Source organism: Castor canadensis, chromosome 6 (genome assembly GCF_047511655.1).
Source record: "Castor canadensis chromosome 6, mCasCan1.hap1v2, whole genome shotgun sequence".
Lineage (NCBI taxonomy): Eukaryota > Metazoa > Chordata > Mammalia > Rodentia > Castoridae > Castor > Castor canadensis.
In genome coordinates, this window is record NC_133391.1 from 3,432,074 (window position 1) to 3,451,700 (window position 19,627).

General features: G+C 50.2%; 1 protein-coding gene across 1 annotated transcript; it reads left to right on the forward strand.

Annotated features, from left to right (window-relative positions):
* Positions 1-250: 250 nt before the first annotated feature.
* Positions 251-12,366, forward strand: Ints15 (integrator complex subunit 15). Its single transcript, XM_020162117.2, has 6 exons — positions 251-726; positions 1,387-1,608; positions 3,783-3,948; positions 6,847-7,374; positions 8,237-8,276; positions 11,625-12,366. Exons 1-6 carry the CDS (start codon positions 535-537, stop codon positions 11,815-11,817), a joined length of 1,341 nt encoding a protein of 446 aa, XP_020017706.1. The 5' UTR covers positions 251-534; the 3' UTR covers positions 11,818-12,366.
* The last annotated feature ends 7,261 nt before the right edge of the window (positions 12,367-19,627 follow it).

Below are 19,627 nucleotides of genomic sequence, written 5' to 3' on the forward strand. Positions count from 1 at the left end.
CCTACCTGGAAAGTACGGTGGAGGCCCCGGCCGTGGCACATCGAGCAAGGGCGTCTCGGAGTCTCCAGGGGAGCGCACCGCAGGGCCTGACGGCTCGCGCAGCTCGCTAGGGCTCCCTAGGTGAGCGGGGGCGTGGCCTACTTAATCAGTGCGCGGCGCCCCGCCCTCCCGCCAGCGGGGCCGCGCCGCCAGGGGGCGCCGTCCTGAGAGCGCGAAGCCGCGGCCTGCGCTTGGCCACTGCCGGCCGCCGTCGCCACCCTGGCATTCCGCCGCCGTTCGGCTGCGCGGTGTCTGCTCCCGCGGCTCTGGGCGGCGCCGCAATCGGACCCCGGGTGCCTGCTGGCCGGTGGCGGCGGCGATGGCCTCCTGAGCGGGCCGGCAACAGACAGCAGCGGGAGGGCGGGCGCCGCGGCGCAGCCCGCGTCGGAGCGGAGGCCGGGCCGCGCCTCTTTGTCTCCTCCGTAGGCTGCGGCGCGTCCCCAGCTCCCGGGCGGAAGTGGGACGCGCGGGGCGCCCGGCCGCCGCGGCCGCACCATGAGCGACATCCGCCACTCGCTGCTGCGCCGCGACGCGCTGAGCGCCGCCAAGGAGGTGCTGTACCACCTGGACATCTACTTCAGCAGCCAGCTGCAGAGCGCGCCGCTGCCCATCGTGGACAAGGGCCCCGTGGAGCTGCTGGAGGAGTTCGTGTTCCAGGTGCCCAAGGAGCGCGGCGCGCAGCCCAAGGTGCCGGCCTGCCCTGCCATGCCCTGCAGCCCCCTGACCCCGCAGCCCCCCTGGTCCCAGCCCTGCAGCCCCCCCTGACCCTGCAGCACCCCTGACTCCAGTCCTGCATCCCCCCTGGCCCCAGCCCTGCAGACCCCTGACCCTGTAGCCCTGCAGACTCCTGACCCCAGCCCTGCAGCCCCCCTGACCCCGCAGCCCTACAGACTCCTGACCCCGCAGACCCCCTGCCCCCAGCCCTGCATCCCCCCTGGTCCCAACCCTGCAGACCCCTGACCCCGCAGCCCCCCCCAGCCCTGCAGACTCCTGACCCCGCAGACCCCCTGAGCACAGCCCCAGCACCTCGCCATTGCTCCCTGTGACAGCCGCCCATCAGGGGTGTTCCAGGAAGACACTTTAGGGACTGCCCGTTTTTTCCGCTAAAGGCCTCTTATCTGGAGTTGCGGCCCTTGTGGGTCATCCCCGGAGCTCCAGGTGATAGACAGTGATATACAGGACTTTCTCTTGATCTTAGTAGCCCAGTCCTACTCCTGAGGGCTGGGCTTCAGAAGGGTGAACAGTATACCCTGGAGAGCATAATCCGTTTCCTGCTCGCTTGCCGTCAGCTCACAAGCATGTGAAAAGCCACGTTTCTCACAGCTACCCCTGGGTTTGTTTTTACAGAGACTGAATTCGCTCCAAGAGCTTCAACTTCTTGAAATCATGTGCAATTATTTCCAGGAACAAACCAAGGACTCTGTGCGGCAGATTATTTTCTCATCACTTTTCAGCCCTCAAGGGAACAAAGCAGATGACAGCCGGATGAGCTTGTTGGGGAAACTGGTCTCCATGGCAGTGGCTGTGTGTCGGATCCCCGTGTTGGAGTGTGCAGCCTCCTGGCTCCAGGTACTGCTCAGGAAACAGCCCAGTCCTCCGAGTCTCTGAAGATGAGCTTGCTGTCAGGAATTTTCATGGAACTGGATGAAGGTCTTTTCCACATACATTAGGTCCTAGCTCATTACTGCCCTATGCACCCCAGTCTCACTTTTACATACAGAATGCAGCTGTTCTTACAATAATTAGTAATGGTAAATTAATTCTTTTTCTTTTTTTTTTTTTTTTTTTTACTTTTTTTTGGTGGGATTAGATTTGAACTCGGGGCTTTGCACTTCCAAAGCAGTGCTTTACCACTTGAGCCACACGACCAGTCCATTTTGCACAGGTTATTTTGGAGATGGAGTCCCCAGGTATTTGTTTTGGTGGGTTTTGAACCTCAGTCCTCCAGATCTCAGCCTCCCTAGTAGCTAGGATTATAGGTGTGAACTACCAGTGCCTGGCTAATTCTTTAGAACAAGTAAAAAGTCTTTTCTTTAGGCAAAATTGTAGGAGTTTGAAAACAGTATACATATAGTCTCAAAGATAGGATTTTTCTTTTTTTAAAAGATCATTGAGCATCAAGTTGTGACGTTTGCCTGACATTAGAAGGCATCAGCTTTGAACTCACGGCCTTGCACTTGCTAGGCAGGTGCTCTACCACTTGAGCCACATCCAAGGCCTTTTTTGTTTTAGTTATTTTTTCATATAGGGTCTTGCTTTTGCCCCAGGCTGGCCTCAGACCATGATTCTCCTACCTAGTGCTTCTTGCATAGCTGGGTTCACAGGCGCACCACCACACCTGGTGTGTTGGTTGTTGTTGGTGGAGGGGGGTCATCTCACTAAGTTTTGCCCATGTTGGCCTCAAACCTCAATCTTCCCTCCCAATCTCTGCTTCCCAGGTAGCTGGAATTACAGATAGAAAGTTGTTTTCTATACATGTAGTTCAGTAAGCATGTGCATTGTTTTGTGTGGTTCTAGGGTAGCATCACACAGTTGATGACTCTTCCAGTGACTACATGGAAAGAAGTGTATATTTACAATAGGTTTAGTGTTAGATGGCATTTTGCAAAATGCCAAAAAAAAAAAAAATTCTGGCTAACCTGTTCCTTAGCCAAGCTAATAGAACTCACTACATTCAGTTTCATAAACCTGCCTAATTCAAGTACTTGACATCTTTTTCTCCCAATTTAATTAATGTTTTTCTTGTAACCTTGCTTATCCATAAATTTGGCTAGCAGGAACAGTGTTACGTGTAGTACACAGGTAAGTTGGTGCAACCTGCCTTAATTCTCACCAAACCAGTTTCTGGGGCATCCAGAGTCATCATTTGTGTTGTATTTGATCTCAGGTTTTCGTGCATCCTTTGATGATGTAGTGAAACTAAGGTTGGTGTCTTTAATCATGTAATTTTTCACTTATCTCTCAAGATGTCATGCTGGTATTTTGGCAGAATGAAAGCTGTTAGTAAAGGACAAGGTCTTTGTAGTTTGGGTGAGGGTTTGGCACATTGGGTCAGGGCCTCCAAGAATCGGTGTTCTTATTGACTGCTTTGGTGCTATAGGGCTGGTGATAGGCTGGGTGAACCACTGGCCTTGCTGTCTTAGACCCAGTTGATGCCCTGGAACAGTGGTGTGTGAACAGATGCTGAGTGTGACCAGGGCTAGCCAGAGACATAGGCGTGGGAAGGAAAAGGCTAGGGAGGGTGGTTGATGACCTGTGGAAGAGAAAGGTTTCTAAGAGGATCTTGAAAAGTGCTGCTCAAAGCAAACAATAATCATGTAATACTTCACAAACTCCTCGGTGTCTTCAAAGTGGTAGCAACTTTAATTTTTACCTGTTGAGTCTCACCTGCAGCCCTATAACGTCACCAAACTTATCACTTCCTCACTCAAAGTCAGAAATGGTCTTTCCTAACAAATTCACAGCAAGGGTCACAAGCCACCTCATCTCTGGCATAGTCATTCAGCTCTGTCCTTGTAGTGCAAGAGCAGCCTTGGACCAGCAGGCAAACAAAGGAGCAAGGCTGCATCTCAGTGGAACTGTTGGGGGCAAGAGATTTGGTCTGTGGGCTTTAGAGACCATTGTTCTCTCTCTCCCCTTGTGGAAGTGGGTCTGCCACTTCTGGTGGTCTTCTCCATTTGTACATAACTGCTACCTGCTGGCTCTGGACACCTGTACTTATGTGAGCTGTGGCTTCTTTCCAGCGGACACCTGTGGTCTACTGTGTGAGGCTGGCCAGGGCCCTCGTGGATGACTACTGCTGTTTAGTGCCAGGCTCCGTTCAGACGCTGAAGCAGATATTCAGTGCCAGCCCACGATTCTGCTGCCAGTTCATAACATCTGTCACTGCGCTCTACGACCTGTCCTCAGGTAAACGTTACACAGGTCATTACTGCCAAAGACACTTCAGCTTCTGTTATTGTCCAGTGAATATTTTGCCTTTTTTTTTTTTCCTGAAATATATTTCTTGAGGTGCATCACTAGGCATTCATAACTACAAACTTGCCTCTTGGCACTGTTTTCCATGTCACAACAGTTCTGGTATGAGGAGTTTCACTTTCTTATTTGGGGATGCTGGGGTTAGAGCTCAGGGCTTCCTGCTTGCAAAAGCAGGCCCTCTACCACTTGAGCCATTCCACTTTCATTTGATTTCTAGCCTTATTTCTGTAACAACCCACTGCCATTCAGCAGTGCAATTCTCGGCCTCCATGTATTTGGACGTTTTCTTATTTTGTTTGCTGTTCAATTCTGTTGTGATATTTCTGTAGTAACCCCAACTACCTGAATCCTAATGGAAGTGGCAAATGCCCCAAAGCCAGGGCTGGAGTCTGGTGAGATGTGGCTTCTCCATAGACACATGACTTTTTTTTTTTTTTGAGACAGGGTCTCACTGTGCAACCCAGACTAGCCTCAAACTCACGATCCTCCTGCCTCTACCTCCCAAATGCTGGGATTATAGGTATGTACCACCATGCTTGGCTATGACCTACCTTTTTATTCCCCATTCTTTATTTGGAAAGATTCAAATATTAAGAAAAGTTGCAAGAATAGAACAACAAACACTCATACACTTCTCACCTAGACTCATCCACTAGCATTTTGCTATACATTCTTTCTCCCTGTGCACACCTACCCCAAGCATCCCTGCCCCCTCAAACTGTGGAAAATTTGTTGCTGACCATGATGTGCTAAGCACTTAGACATGTGTCTCCTGAGCGTAAGAATGTTCTAGTACATCACCACACTACCATCACACCTAGGAGCTTTAATGGTTATGGAATACTATTACCTATGATACAGCCTATTTTCAGATTTCCCTAATGGTCTCATCTTGCTTTTTCTTTTATTTATGTTGGGGAAGAGGTGGTACAGGGATTTGAATTCGGGGCCTCATGCTTGCTAGCAAATGCATTACTACTTGAGCCACACTCCCAGCCATCAATTAGGAATCATACATTGTACATGATTGTCATATCTCTTTGGTCTCCCTTCCCCTCTCAGTGCTGAGGATAGAACCCAGGGCCTTCACATGCTAGGCAAGTGCTCTATACTGAGCCAAAACCCCAGTCCACCCTTTGGTCTATGACACTGGCATTTTTGAAGAGTGCAGACCTGTTGTTTTTCTGAATACTCTGAATTTGGGTTTGTCTGCTTATTTCCTTAGGAGGAGGTTTGAGGTAATCCTTTTTGGCAGTCTCTGATGGTCCTCCTTTTTTCTTGCTTTTAAACTTTGTAGCTCTCAAGACAGTTGGTATGGAAATAGTCTAGACATTCGAGTGCATGCCGTGTTTCCACATGGAGTCCGTGCTTCCATTTCCTGAGCTGCTGCCTCTGGAGTAGCAGACAGGTCCTGTGGAGCAGAGCTGCACTGCTGGGGTGAAGTTTTCCCTGGCTCTCTCTTACAAATTTTCCTAAGAGTCATTAATAGCTGGGATCCATGTTCAGGCCTTTCATCTTCCAGTAGGGAAGATTTCATGAATGCCGGCTCACAGCATTGTAGTTGTCCTCAGTTACCTCAGGCCAATGGGACAGAAATTGGCCTTGACATTGGGACTGGATGAAGGAGCATGTGCCATAGGAAATACTGTTCAGAGAGTAGCACTTGCACATAGGGTATCTAGAGCATGGTGGGTTTTTTGTTAGCAGTGGGTCTACCTAACATTGGAGATTCCCCCAGCCACTCAGTACAGTGGTGGCCCAGACCTGGAGATGACATCAAAATGGCAGTTCATGTTGCTCTTGGGTACTCTGGCAGCCAGAGCATCCTGGGGGAATCTGTACCTTTGAGCCAGAAGAGGAAGAAGTGCCCCCACGCACACAGAGACTCCTCTTGCCCAGCTGGTGTGAACAGTAGGAAGGTGTGGAGCTCGAGGCTTCAGTTTTTTTCTATAAAATCCATTAAATTATAAAAGAATTACACTTCATCTGAAATTCTCAATATACAAAAACATAATACAATGTAAGAATTTCTCATCAAGCTATTGAAACTTGTTTGAAGGTGACTGACAGCGATGGTTAAAATTAAGTCATGCTGATAATTTACCTCCAAAGGTTTGTTTAGCACACCAGCTGCCTTGATGCTTTTTATGCTCTGATCCCAGGGTGGGCAGTTTAGCCTGGTGGCCTGAAAGCCAGGCTACCACTGTTAGATCTCAGCCCCACATACTTGTGATGAGTCCTAGGAAATTACTGTGTGTCCATTTTTTCATGTTTTTGCATGGACTAACTATGTTAGTCTGTATAAAGGACTAAGATCGTGTGTAAGCTCTGGAACATGCTGGGTGCTGGCATCACAGGAAGTCAAACTTATCTAGATGAAGGTTCCAGTTTGGGGGCCATTTCCAGCTGACAGATGAATCACAGGACTCTCAGCTGCTCTCTGAGGGCCACCGTAACTCGCTGTACCATAGAAGTGACACAGTAAAGGGAAGGGATAAAGCATGGTATAGTTTTGTATCTAAGAAGTGTGAAACTTACGAAGTTGACACCTAGGTGGTGATTTCAAAGCATGACTAAGGAATAGTTCTAAGGAATAGTTGACTTAACAAATACTTTCTAAGCTTTGACTTTGGCCAGAGGGTCTTGGGCACCTTGGATGAAGCGTTGAGTAAAACAAGTCCTCCTGGGGTGGGTGTTCACAAAGGGAGACAGGCAGTAAGAATCTGAGTCCAGGTGGGACAGTCGTGGACTGAGCATCATCATCCCTGTCCACTGCTGTCCTGCCCTCCAGGCTGAGAGCACTTCTGACTGAGTGGGGTTTGTTTACAGATGACCTCATCCCACCCTTGGACTTGCTTGAAATGATTGTCACCTGGATTTTCGAGGACCCAAGGTTGATTCTCATCACTTTTTTAAATACTCCGATCGCAGCCAATCTCCCAATCGGATTTTTAGAGCTCACTCCCCTCATTGGGCTGATCCGCTGGTGCGTGAAGGCCCCTCTGGCTTACAAGAGGAAAAAGAAGCCCTGCTTGTCCAATGGCCACATCAGTAACAAGGTCACCAAGGACCCAGGCGCGGGGATGGACAGAGACTGCCATGTCCTATACTCGAAACTCCACCTCAGCGTGCTGCAGGTCCTCATGACGCTCCAGCTGCACTTGACTGAGAAGAATCTGTATGGGCGCCTGGGGCTCATTCTGTTTGACCACATGGTCCCACTAGTAGAGGAGGTCAACAGACTAGCAGATGAACTGAACCCCCTCAATGCCTCACAGGAGATCGAGCTCTCGCTGGACCGACTAGCACAGGCTTTGCAGGTGGCCATGGCTTCAGGAGCCCTGCTGTGTACAAGAGGTGGGTGCTTTCCCCTCTTCCCCCCCAGGCCTGGGAGCCACAACAGCACTACCCGGGCAGAGAGAAAATAGGGGCTCCTAGACAGATGCTGTTTTTGCTGCTTTTAGGGCTTCCTTTCCTCCTGGTAAACAAGGGAGGAGGGAGGAAATCCCAGAATGATCCCCAGAGGCTCCCTGTCACCCTGCTCATCTTCATTCAGGCTCCTCATATGCTATAGATGTGACACCTGGGTGTCTCCTGGCTCTTTTTACCCAGGACTAGGGCACCTCGAGGGCATAGAGGATCTTTCTGTTGAGGAAGCCTCTTCTGCAGTCCTTTTCCCTAGTATAGTTTACATACAGTTTGCACATGTGGGAAGTGCAAAGCTCTCCACGTTGGGACACATGTCCACACTCATGCTGCCCAGTCGTGGTGAACAACCCACTGCCCATTTTGAGTTCCTAATGCCCCTGCATTTTGATGTGCAAACATCCCCAGAGAATGGCCTGGTGCCAGTGACTGCTTGCCTTTGCTTTTTAAGTGTTGACTCACTCACAACGGTTGCCTGTGGCCCAGCTGCTGTCCAGCAGTGAGTTTCCCATCTTACTGCTGTTCCCAGAATGCCTTGGGTGTCTGATTGCTCAGTGAGAGCCCTACCTGCAGACTCTCTCAGCCACCTGACAGTGTCAACGAGGCCGTCCCCTTTCTAAGTGGCTTCTTCTATTTTGGGCCATTTTGTTAAAACAAAAACAGAAGAAAAGGAAAATCCAGTTTCTAAAGGATTCTGGAAACATACAGCCTTAGACACAGTTGCTGCAGAATCTGAGCAAACAGTTTCCCTGTCTCCAGTCTGCTTTTTAACCTTGTGTCTCCTTGGTTTCAGATGACCTGAGAACTCTGTGCTCCAGGCTGCCCCATAACAAGTAGGTGCCCTCTAAGGCTTGTAGCTGGGCCGCCATTGCTGGGGCAGGGTGGGGGCGGCGGGTGGCCACACTGGGCAGACATTTTGATCCTTGTTCCTTGCGAGGTGGTCTGCAGGGTCTAGAGCTTTCCTATAAAGAGCCCCTTTAGGACCTGATGAGTGGGAAACTGAAGTGTTAACATAGTCCTCACGAGAGGAGCCCTGAGTAGAGGGTAGACATGAAAAAGTGGCCTCTTGCTGTGAGCCGGGGTGACTCCAGAGCACACTCCCAAGCATCATGCAAGCTTCTGTTTAATGTTTGTGACAGTCCAATCTACATTAACCTTTGGGAAGTACCATGGGGTCGACACCCCAGAGCCAAGTATTAGTTATGCCAGAGCTCGGGCTTCCAGCAGCAGGGACCTGGTTTCTGAGCAATACTCTGGTTTGCTGTGACATTTGGGCAATCTATTCCCGTCTCTGAACCTTGGTTTCCCCCAGGTAAAACAAGTAATACCATTGTCTGCCTCACAGGTGTAGCAGGGATAAAACAATATGGCATTTGTAGATTCCTCTGCCATGGATTCCTCTCCATAATTGCAGTAACAGTGTGAAAAGCAGGGAATGGTGTCCCTGTCACCTTGGGCAGGCTGTCTGCCTTCTGTCACCATGGTTTTCTCATCTGAAAACTCAAAAGAGTCATAGTTCTTAGCTCGGTGCAGTGACTCAAGCCTATAATCCTAACTATTTGGGAGGTTGAGATTGGGAGGACCATGGTTTGAGGCCAGCCAGGGCAAAAGTAGTTTGTGAGATCCATCTAAACCAATAGCTCCTGCGTGTGGTGGTGCATGCCTGTCATCCCAGCTACAGTGGGAATCATAAAATAGGAGAACCTGGGCAAAAAGGGAGCCCTGATCTCCAAAATAGCAAGAGGAAAAAGGGATGGGGAGTGGCTCAAGCAGTGGAGCACCTGCCTAGCAAGTGTGAAGCTCTGAGTTCAAACTCCAGTACTGCCCCCCAAAAAAGAATCATAGTTCCTGCCTCACCCCACACCCGAGGCTTTATGACAATGGAGTAAGTGGTCACTTGGAGCAGTGCCAGGGTGTGGTCAGTGCACACTGCCGTTCCTTTCTTCACTTAGGAATTCCACTTCTGTGAATGTTTCCTGAGAAAAGAGGCCATAAGGTTCATGTCCAAAGACATTTCACGCAGGTGTGGCATCAGTAAACTGGAAGTGGGCCAGCCATCCCAGGCCCAGGAAGCCCTGGTAGCTTAGCCTCATACCTCAGAAGGGTAGAACATTGCAGTGTCACTAAGAGTAGCGTCTGTGGCGACCGTGCAAGGCAATGTTTATGTTTGGAGGCGGATCTGCCGCACATACAGAGTTTACAGAAGTGCAAACAGCCAGGCCTGGCTGGCAGGATTACTGCTGTCCTGCTTTACATCTCAAGGATCCTGGCTTCCAGGGCTGGTGGTAGCAGCCAGTGTGGATGGTGGAGTGAAGCAGCGTGGCTGCATTATGGATGTCACAGCCACCCAAGGCCTGACCCCCAGCTCTGCCAGGCTGGCAGGTTTGGGCAGGGTCTGGAATGCTGAGGCAGAAACATGCATCCCTGGAGGCCATGGATCGACTGGCTGCCAGTTCAGGGCAAGCCAAGGAAGGGGGTGGCTGGGGGCTCCTCTAGGCCACACCATTGGTTCTCCAGGGAAGGCATCCTGGTTCTGTATCTGCATAAGTTGTGGAGGGAAGGGAACCCACAGCTCTGAGGCCGGCTTTCCCTGGGAGCCCCCACTAGTCCTCTGCTTTTTCCCAGCCTCCAAGGAGTACTCTGAATTCTCATGGTCTCTTTTGTGTTGACTGGAAAGACTGAATCTCTACGGTGAGCAGGTTCAAACACACCACCTCAGTTTGGCTACGGTCGTTGGTGCTCCTTGGATTTGTAAAACTCTTGACGGAGCTTCTTAGCCAGAGTTCTAAAGATTAGTGACGTGAATGACAAGGGTGAGGGAGCTGCAGACTGTCAGCTGCACCAACTTCTTCCTCCCCTTGGGCGGCTGCCGGGGGTAGGGGTGGGTGAAAGTGAATCTGCAAAAGGAGCCTCTTCCCTTGGAGCCCAGGAGCCTGTCTGGGGAGCAGCAGGGTCCATCTGGAGGAACAGCTGTCAGGTGCAGCATTGCCCCGTGGCCGTGTGTGGATGGTAGAGTTTGTGGGAACAGGTTTAAGCAGTGACGGGGTGTGTGTGCGTGTGTATGTGCGTGTCTGAAAAAGGACTTGATAAGCCATGTTTTGTGATTACAGACCAGGGTAGATAGCCTCTGCGCACACGCAGGACCAGCTGGGCCGAGGTGTGGGTGAGGACCAAGTTCAGGGGCTCTGAAGGGGGTAGGAGGAGACCGGGGCCTCAGCGTGGAGCCTGACGCGGTGGTGCTATCCGCAGGCCAAGACTGACCTCTGTGCAGAGCCTGTGTGTGTGTGAGCCCCGTGTGGTGGGGATAGGCGGAGGCTGTGTGCTCGGTGGCGGGGTACAGCGTGGGGAGCTGTGGGCACCAAGGCTGATGGCAGGACGGGCAGGAGAGCTGGTGGTGGGAGCGAAGTCGGGAGGTCCTGCAGGGTGCTGAGGGGGGTGGACTAGAAAGGACAGTTGAGGAGAAGCCGGAGAAGGGTCTCCGAAGGACCTAGCACTGGAAACTGACACTGAATTCAGGAAGGACACTTTCCAGAATCTGGAGGCTGTGGAAAGAGGAAAGTCTTTCCCAAGGAGAGCAGGGCAAGGCCAGACACCCAGGCTTGGCTGTGGAGCAGAGGGTGGGGTTCTGAGGTGGTAGGAGGCAGTGCCCTGCTGTGAAGGAGCTTGGAACACCTGGGGGTGCAGCTCTAGGCTGTGCCCAAGGGGAGCACCGGCCCCTTGATTGAGGGTCATTGAACAGCGTACTCGTGTGCGGCTAATGCCTGCCTGGAGCTCAGCCCTGTAATGTGATGCCTGATGGCGGTGGTGCTGCGCAGCTGCGCTGAAACAGGTCGCCCTTCAGTGGGCTGATAGGCAGACCTCCCTCTTCGCATACCCTTGCTGAGGGTGGTGGCTCTGCCTCCGCCATCCCTCCTCGTGGCTCTCCCTAGACCTGCCTCCCTCATCGCCTCTCTGTTCTTCCAAGCCATCTACGATCCCTCCCTCCTCCTGTGCTTAGGGTCACTTGCCCAGACGCCCCCGTGGTGTGTGCCTCCATCGGTGGCTCTCCTGGCCCATGGGGTGTGGGAGGTGCCGCCATGTTCAGGGCCAGGTGCAGGGGGACAGGGAGACACTGAGGCATTTGCAGTACACTGCCTTGAAACTGGACTAACCCTTCCTAACCCTTCTCCTTGTGTTTGCAGCCTGCTCCAGCTGGTGATCTCAGGCCCCGTGCAGCAGTCACCACACACAGCGCTCCCCCCTGGGTTCTACCCTCACATCCACACGCCCCCGCTGGGCTACGGGGCTGTGCCAGCCCACCCTGCCGCCCACCCTGCGCTGCCCGGGCACACCTTCATCTCAGGCATGACCTTCCCATTCAGGCCCATCCGCTAGGCCAGCCTCTCTGTGCCGCCGAGCGGCTGTGTGCCTTTGTACCCGGGCTGAGGGTGCTTTCTGAGAAAGGGGTGCTGGCCCCCAGCAGAGCTCCCTCTGAAGGCAGTGGACAGCCCCTCCTGGCCAGCAGAACCATCTTGGTGAGGAGGTTCACCACAGTCCACGTGCTTCCTGGTCACATTCTTAAAAATCCAGATTGGATGAATGAAAGGGAAGCGCTGCTGTGTTTTTAAATGTGCCAGTTCCACAAGCCTGGGCTCACTCAGTGTCTTTCAGATACTCAGAGCCCCTCCGTGGGACACGGACGGAGAAGTCTCTCTGCCAGCCCATTTGCTGGCCTCTTTCCTCAGGAATGTGACCTGCTCTGCCGTCAACACAGGCTCTTTCTGCAGCTCCATGAGCTCAGAGCTGGAATGGCTGGCGCCACCCAAGCTCAGGTGCAGCACTGGGCATTGCTCAGGGACACCTGTCACCCTGGAAAGGAGCTGTTTTATCGCGGGTCTCTAAATTTTCCTTTCATAGGTTCAAATAAATTGTTTTCTAAACAGCTGTCTAGACTTTATGGATTGATTTATGTATGTATGTATTTTGCGGTGCTGGAAGTAGAATCCAGGGCCTTGCACACACTAAGCAGGTGCTCTGCCACTGAGCTGTGCCCAGCCCCATAGTGACTTCAGAAATGTGCCCTGCACAGGTTGTATGTGTGTGTGTGTGTGTCCACCCCAGTCCATGGTGATCATATGACAGTATTTCTTTTTGACAGAAACACAACAGACACAGAGTCCCCGCCAGGCCTGCTTCAGGTCTGTGTTCTTCCTGCCCTCGGGCATGGAGCACAGCCCTCAGGAGTTTTTTCCTGGGACAATACTGGAAGGTATCTATCTGCTTTGAGTGCTCATTAGTTTTGTGAGGAAGGGAAGCTCAGTTGCCATGTCATCATGGCACCTCTCTCCTGAAAGTGACAAGTGACAGATGGTAACAGCAAACAATGCAGCATGAAAGGACTAAAGTTAACATGTAGGGGAGAAATGTGTCATCTGTTCTTTGTTTTCCCTGCTATTCCTGCTTTAAGGCTTGGCCTGGAAGAGCAGACCAGAACAAACCAGATGGCTGTGTGTGTGTGTTGTGGATGAGTGAGTGTGTGAATTGTGTGTGTTTACAGTCCCAACTCTCAGGCATCCCCCAAGGTCAGGAATGTGAGCTGAAGTGGGCAGTTGCATTTAAGGATTTCCATGGTTGGCAAGGACTGAATGCTCTTTCTCAAGACACAGGAGCACAGGAGCTTTCTCTAGGCCCCGGGAGTGTTAGCAAGAGCAGGACCGTGGGAACCAAGATGTACTTCAAAATGAAGAGAACCAGGAATCGATCTTCTAACTGCTTTCAAGAGCAGTTAGAATGCATGTGCTATAGAGCTAAGCACATGGACAGAGTCTGCCTAGCAAGCTTCAGGTCCTGAGTTCAAACCCAGTTACTGCTCTTCCCCTCCACCCAAAAAACAAAACCAGGAACTAAAAAGGCCATTTTGAGTTTGATTTGATTTGACCAACCCTATGATGTATCTAGATGTAAATCTGCTGGTGTCAGATCAGGAACTGAAGGAAAGTATCTGCCTTCTTTTTTTGCTCAGCCACATCCTCAAGACTAGAGAGATGGGCACTGGGCCCGTTTGGGGCTTTGCTCTGGGACCGAGGGTTTCAGAAAAGGATTGAAAGTCATCACTCACATTGCTCCCTACTGGCTGCCACCTGAGCAGTGCAGCCTTCAACAAATGTGCCCAGGGCCTAGATGTGCCTTAGCTCTTCTTAGACCCAGAATGGTTCTTGCCAAAAGGAAAAAGAAAGAAAACCACTCAAGTGCAGGACCCTTGGCTCATATCTTTAAACACAACTCACTTTGGAGGCAGAGATTGGGAGGATGAAAATTCAAGGCCAGCCCATGCAAAAGATCAGTGAGACCCCTATTTCAACCAATAAGCTGGATGGAGTAGCACATACCAGTGGTCCCAGCTACTTGGGAGGCATGAATAGGAGGACTGAGGTCCAGCCTGGCCCAGGGAGGAAAAACCTAAGATCCTATTTGAAAACTAACTAAAGCACAAAAGGGCCTGGGGGCATGGTTCAAGTGGTGGAGTGTCTGCCTGGCAAGCATGAATCCCTGAGTTCAAACCTCAGTACCATTTCCCACTCTCAGGCCCCTCCCCCAAAAAGAAGAAAGCCATTCGGGCCGCTGACTTGTTGGGTGGCATTCTTAGCAGTAGTTAAGTCAGCCTAAGAATGGAGATAGAGGTTGACTTCATACACCAGCTTGTTTGTTTGTTTTTGTTTTCGAGATAGGGCCTCACTAACTTTCCCAGACTGGCGTTGAGCTTGAGATCCTCCTGCTTCCACCTGGGCAGTAGCTGGTATTACAAGTGTGTACCACCACACCCAGCTGCTCACCAGTTCTTGCCTTCTCGCTAATAACAAAAATGGTACCTCCTACTTAGTAATTACTACGTAACAGTCACTTGCTAAGCCACTTGTTCTGTACATGAACCATCGACATGAGAAAATGTTTGCAATATATAAATCAGAATAGCTGCAATATTGTATAAAGAAGGGAGAATCAAAAGGATGATCTTTTTTTAGGAACCAAAAAAAAAAAAGATGAAAGACATATTAATCAGAAAATGAACAGGAGGTAGAATGGCCAATGAATAGGACAGATTGGTCACCAAGGAAGTGGGGATGGTATTTCTCGTACTTTTCCCTGCCCATCAGATTGGCAAAACGAAGTGTAGCTTGAGGTGGGGGGTGGGGTGGGTGACTGTCACGCTTGGTAAATTGGTTCAGCCACTTCTTTATTTTATTTTTGGTGGTACTGGGCTTTGAGCTCAGGGCCTACACCTTGAGCCACTCCACCAGCCTTTTTTTGTAAAGGGTTTTTCAAGATAGGGTCTCAAGAACCTCGATCCTCCTGATCTCTAACTCCTGAGTAGCTGGGATTACAGGCATGAGCCACCCTCGCCTGGCTAGCCACTTCTGAGAAATTAAAAAATCAAATGGCCTGTGACTCAGCAATTCCAGAAACAGAGAGGAACATTCAAGGGTCACTGTCATCTCCTAAGAGAAACCCCATTAACAGTCATTTCCCTTCCCCCATGCCCAGGCAATCACCAGAACCACTTTCTGTCTGTGGATTTGCGTGTTCTGGAGATATCACATAAATGGAATCATACAATATGTGGCCTTATATATGGCTTCTTTTACATTATAAAACTAAGGTTTTCAAAGTTCTCCATGTGTAACATATGTCTGCTCTTCATTCCTTTTCATGGCCAAATAATATTCCATTGCATGTAGATGTGAAATGAAAAATGGGCCCAGAGCTGACCTCTTTAGTCTCAAGAAGAAATGGAAGCCAAGCCAGGGGCTGGTGACTCACGCCTATAATCCTAGTTACTTGGGAGACCAGCAGGGGTAAATAGTTCGTGAGACCCTGTCTTGAAAATACCCAGTGCAGAAAAAGGGCTGGAGGAGTGGCTCAAGTGGTAGAGCACCTGCCTAGCAAGCGTGAGGCCCTGAGTTCAAACTCCAGTACCTCCAAAAAAAAAAGTGGGAGTCAACATTCTTCTTCAGTTCCTAATCAGACAGCAGATTTCACATAAACATAACTTTAACATGTTTCATCAGGGACAATCCAACTCACATTTATCTGTCTGTTCACCAGCTGATGTACGTATGGTCGTTTCCACGCTCTGAGTCATGAATATTGCTGCCACAGACATTTTGTACTCGTTTTCGTGTTGACATGTTTTCAATTCTCTTTGGGAAAACACACACACACTTACACACACATACACAATTGCTCTGTGGGTTTTTGATCTGTTTTTTGATAAGGAAATTCCAGAAACAGTTTGACTATCCAAAGAAGTCTGACCAACCAGCTGTAAACCCACAAATCTTTAGGAACAGGTCAGTAGTGCTGACCTGTAGTCACAATACCAGGATTAGACTCCAGGAAGGACTGGGCGCTGGGCTACACTGGAGAGCACAGAACTGGCCATTGAGATCTGTGGACATCTGGGCCAGGCTGAGTGTTGCCTGGACCTGGAGCTTTCGAGAGAGGACACAAATGTGGAAATAAGATTTTCTTTTTTCTTTTTGGCAGAATTGGGGTTTGAACTCAGGGTCTTGCACTTGCTAGGCAGGTGCTCTATCACTTGGGCTCTTTTGTTTTATTTTCCAATAAGGTCTCAATTTTATCTTGGGGCAGGCCTTGGACTGAGATCATCCTAAGAATGCCTTCAGGGAGCTTGGATTACATGCACTAACATGCCCAGCTTTTTTGTAGAGATGGACTCTCCCTAACTTTTTTTGCTTGGGCTGCCCTCAAGCCCAGATCCTCCCAAACTCCACTGCCTCCACTGGGATTATAGATGTGAGCACCACACCCAGCCCCCAAATGAGATTTTTTTAAAAAGCTTCGTTTTCTTTTTCTTTCTTCCTTTTTTTTTTTTTTTTTTTTTTTTTGCAGTACTGGGGTTTGAACTCAGGGCCTCACACTTGCTAGACAAGCGCTCTACCACTTGAGCCGCTCCACCAGCCCTTTTGCTTTTCGTTGTTTTTCAGTGACAATGGCTGGCGGCGGATTGAAATCCACTCCTGCTGGGAGCACAGGCATGTGCTGACTACCACTATGCTGCTGTGTTTTCTTAATTAAAGAAAAAAACCCACACATTTGGAAACCAGGGAGGAGGGTGCAAAATAGCATGTGTCATCACAGGATTTATTGCTAAGTAAAAAGAAAAAGAAAGCCAATGACTCACGCCTATAATCCTAGCTGCTTGGGAGGCTGAGATCGGGAGGATCATAGTTTGAGACCAGCTTGGACAAAAAGTGAGACCCTATCTCAAAAATCCCCAACACAAAACAGGGCTGGTGGGGTGGCTCAAGCAGTAGAGCACCTACCTAGCAATATGAGGCTCTGAGTTCAAACCCCAGTGCCACCAAAAAAAAAAAAAAATACAAACCCCTATACTGCCAAAGGAAAGAAAAAAAGACTGGTTCTTTTGTGGATTTGCTGCCTTCACCTGCTATGCAGTGTTCTGCTCAGGCCACCCAAGCCAAGGTCAGTAAAGAAGGAGAAAAAAGACCAACGTACAGGATTCCATTTTGCCATGTGGCTTTTCTTCGTGTTTTCATTCTCCTTTCCCACCTGCCTGCCCTTATTGTCTTCAGCATCAGGCATTTTTGTGTGTGTGCTCTTGGCGTTTTCAGTTTTAATAGCACAGGAGGCAGGTGAGTCCTCCCCCCCACGCACTCCTCCTCAGAGACCCTCCCCACAGGTGTCATTTGCTCTGCCCTTGGGCCTGAGGATCAACTGAGGAGCAGAGAAACAATTGCAGATCCTTTTGTAACCAGGCTTGGGGGCTTCTGCTACAATCCCATAAAACCGAGGTTGGTTACAACCATGGTCACAATGATAAAGCCACCAGCCTAAGTCAGGCCCTCCACAGCACAGCATGCTGACTTGCTGCCTCCTGGCCCCAGAGTTTTCCTCCTGGTGGCCTTGGCCTCAGACTGGTTGTAGATGCTGAGATCCCCTTTAGGACCAGAGGATCTGGTCCCAAGCTGCCACAGTGCCGTGGCAGACAGGGCTCAACTCTTGGGCTTCTTCCCAATCACCTGTGCCAAACAATGATGCCTTGGCAAGGCCATGCCTTCTCCCAGGGCACCCTGAGTCTAACAATGGATGCTGGTATATAAAGCCCCTTCCCCTTGTCCTAGCTCATGACTGATCTGAAGAGCTACCTTGGCTTCTAGTGACAGGCCTGTCACTGAGACAGTGTCACTGCCCACTGCCTCCCTCTCCCCAGTGTTCCTTCCTTTTCTTTTCCCTTGAAGTTCACAAGTTTCGAGAACCTTCTATCACAGACTCTTGCATGCTGACCTCCATCCTAGAGTCCGATTCCCTGGGGAATTCAACCTGTCACACAGCCATTCTTCACCATTCTTTAGGGTGTGTCATGTCCCTAAACCACAGAGCCTACAGGGCACTGGTGCCAAGACAGTCCGGGACCGCATCAGCCACCAGTGGGCAGCCTAGGTCACACTGAGGTCTCTCTCACCTGGAAGGCTACACACACCAAGTGTTTTCTTTCTAGGTTGCCCCTGGTTTTCCCGGCCATGGCCACCGAGCTCTGTGGGTCAGGTCATTTCCTGAGAACTGACTTCCACCTGCCCACGTGATGTCTAAGACACAAGGTACCCTTATTGCCCCCAGAGGGTTGGTTCTGTCTCCTGGCATTGGCCAGCAGAATATTTTTCCATCCCAGCTCAGGCTAGGAAGTCAATTTCAATGGCCTGCTTGCTATCACACCTGGTCAATAAGGAGTGTCCACTAACCCTCTTCCCAGGTGCCTCTCTCACGAGTCCTCAGAGAGGGGAGATGTGGAGTGGCAGATGCCTTGGATCTCTTCAGCCTGGTATTCATGCCCCAGGTCTAGACTCTCCCTCAATCACAGATCAACACTCTTGGACACAGGCTCATATTTAGTTTAGATTGGCATTGACTCTCTGAAAACTGGGGTGCCATGCCCTATAGGCAAGTTGGTACAAAAGATAGACTCCGGCTAGCATGTAGTCCTAACCTTCAACTTGACCCCAATCATACTCCACACCCTGGGCTATCCCTCCACGCTTCTTCAAGGTTACACTCTTAACCAGGAGTGGGAACAGAGACGGTGGAGACAATGAAAGTTGTGAAACAGTAGCAGGTGCTGCCTGCTGCTGCCTCTCAATGCTGCTGGAAGCCAAGGATTACAGAAGCTGCCAGGTATCCCCTGATGCTGGAGGTTAAAGCCCAGGTTAATAGGCTACAATCTGAGGGCCTAGAGTCTTATCTGTCCTTTTTTTGTTGTTGTTGTAGTGGTACTGGGGCTTGAACTCAGGGCCTCATGCTTGCTAGGCAGACTTTCTACCTCTTAAGCCACTCTGCCAGCCCTGTTTTGTGTTGGGTATTTTTGAGATAGGGTCTCTCAAACTATTTGCCTGGAGCTGGCTTCAAACTGCCATCCTCCTGATCTCTGCCTCCTGAGTAGCTGGGATTACAGGCAATCTCTGGCTTCTGCAGCCTGGAACAATGGCACCTGGCTGTCAGGGACTGGGGCTGGGAGCCTCTGAATCTGCCAGTTCAGCCTCTAGACCTGGGGCTCTTAAGAGCCCACAAGTCTCTGCACTGGAAGAGCCTCTCTTTGTCTACTCAGGATTTCTCTCCAGGCAGAGCAAAGGACCCCAGCCAGCTGACTGGCAACACCTGTGGTCCAGATGCCTGACAGAGGAAGAGAGTGTTGCCCAGCTTGGGTCAGAAGCCTCATCCTGTGGACCAGGTGTAGAAGACTGGCTATTACACTGAGTCGTATTTGCTGTGTTAGTAGGTGTAGCATGGCATCTCTGAATTGAATTAATCTATTAATTCATTCAACAAACTCTTATTGGATGTCTGTGATACTAAATACTAGAGACACATTGGTGACCAACCAAACTCCTTGACTTGTGCAGCTGGCAGTCTGCTGGAGAAGACAGACTCCAATCAGGTTGCAAAATCAGAAACGTGCAAGTGTGTCTTGGTCTATTTTGGCTGCTATAACAAAAATGCCAGAAACCAGGTAATCTATAAACAACTGAAGTTGGTTTCTTACAGTTCTGGAGGCTGGGGAATTCAGTACATTGAGCTTCAGTGTCTCCTGGTTCATAGACCACCATTCTCTTGCTGGAGGGAAGAGAGGAAGGGTCTCTCTGGGCCCCTTTGGTAAGGGCATAATTCCACT

What these genes read in the sequence shown, in the direction of transcription:
- Ints15 (XM_020162117.2), top strand. Translation starts at nt 535, where the DNA reads ATGAGCGACATCCGCCACTCGCTGCTGCGCCGCGACGCGCTGAGCGCC. An exon ending in AGCCCTGCTGTGTACAAGAG is followed by an intron (nt 7,375 to 8,236) that starts GTGGGTGCTTTC and finishes CCTTGGTTTCAG; the next exon opens with ATGACCTGAGAACTCTGTGC. An exon ending in TCCAGGCTGCCCCATAACAA is followed by an intron (nt 8,277 to 11,624) that starts GTAGGTGCCCTC and finishes TTGTGTTTGCAG; the next exon opens with CCTGCTCCAGCTGGTGATCT.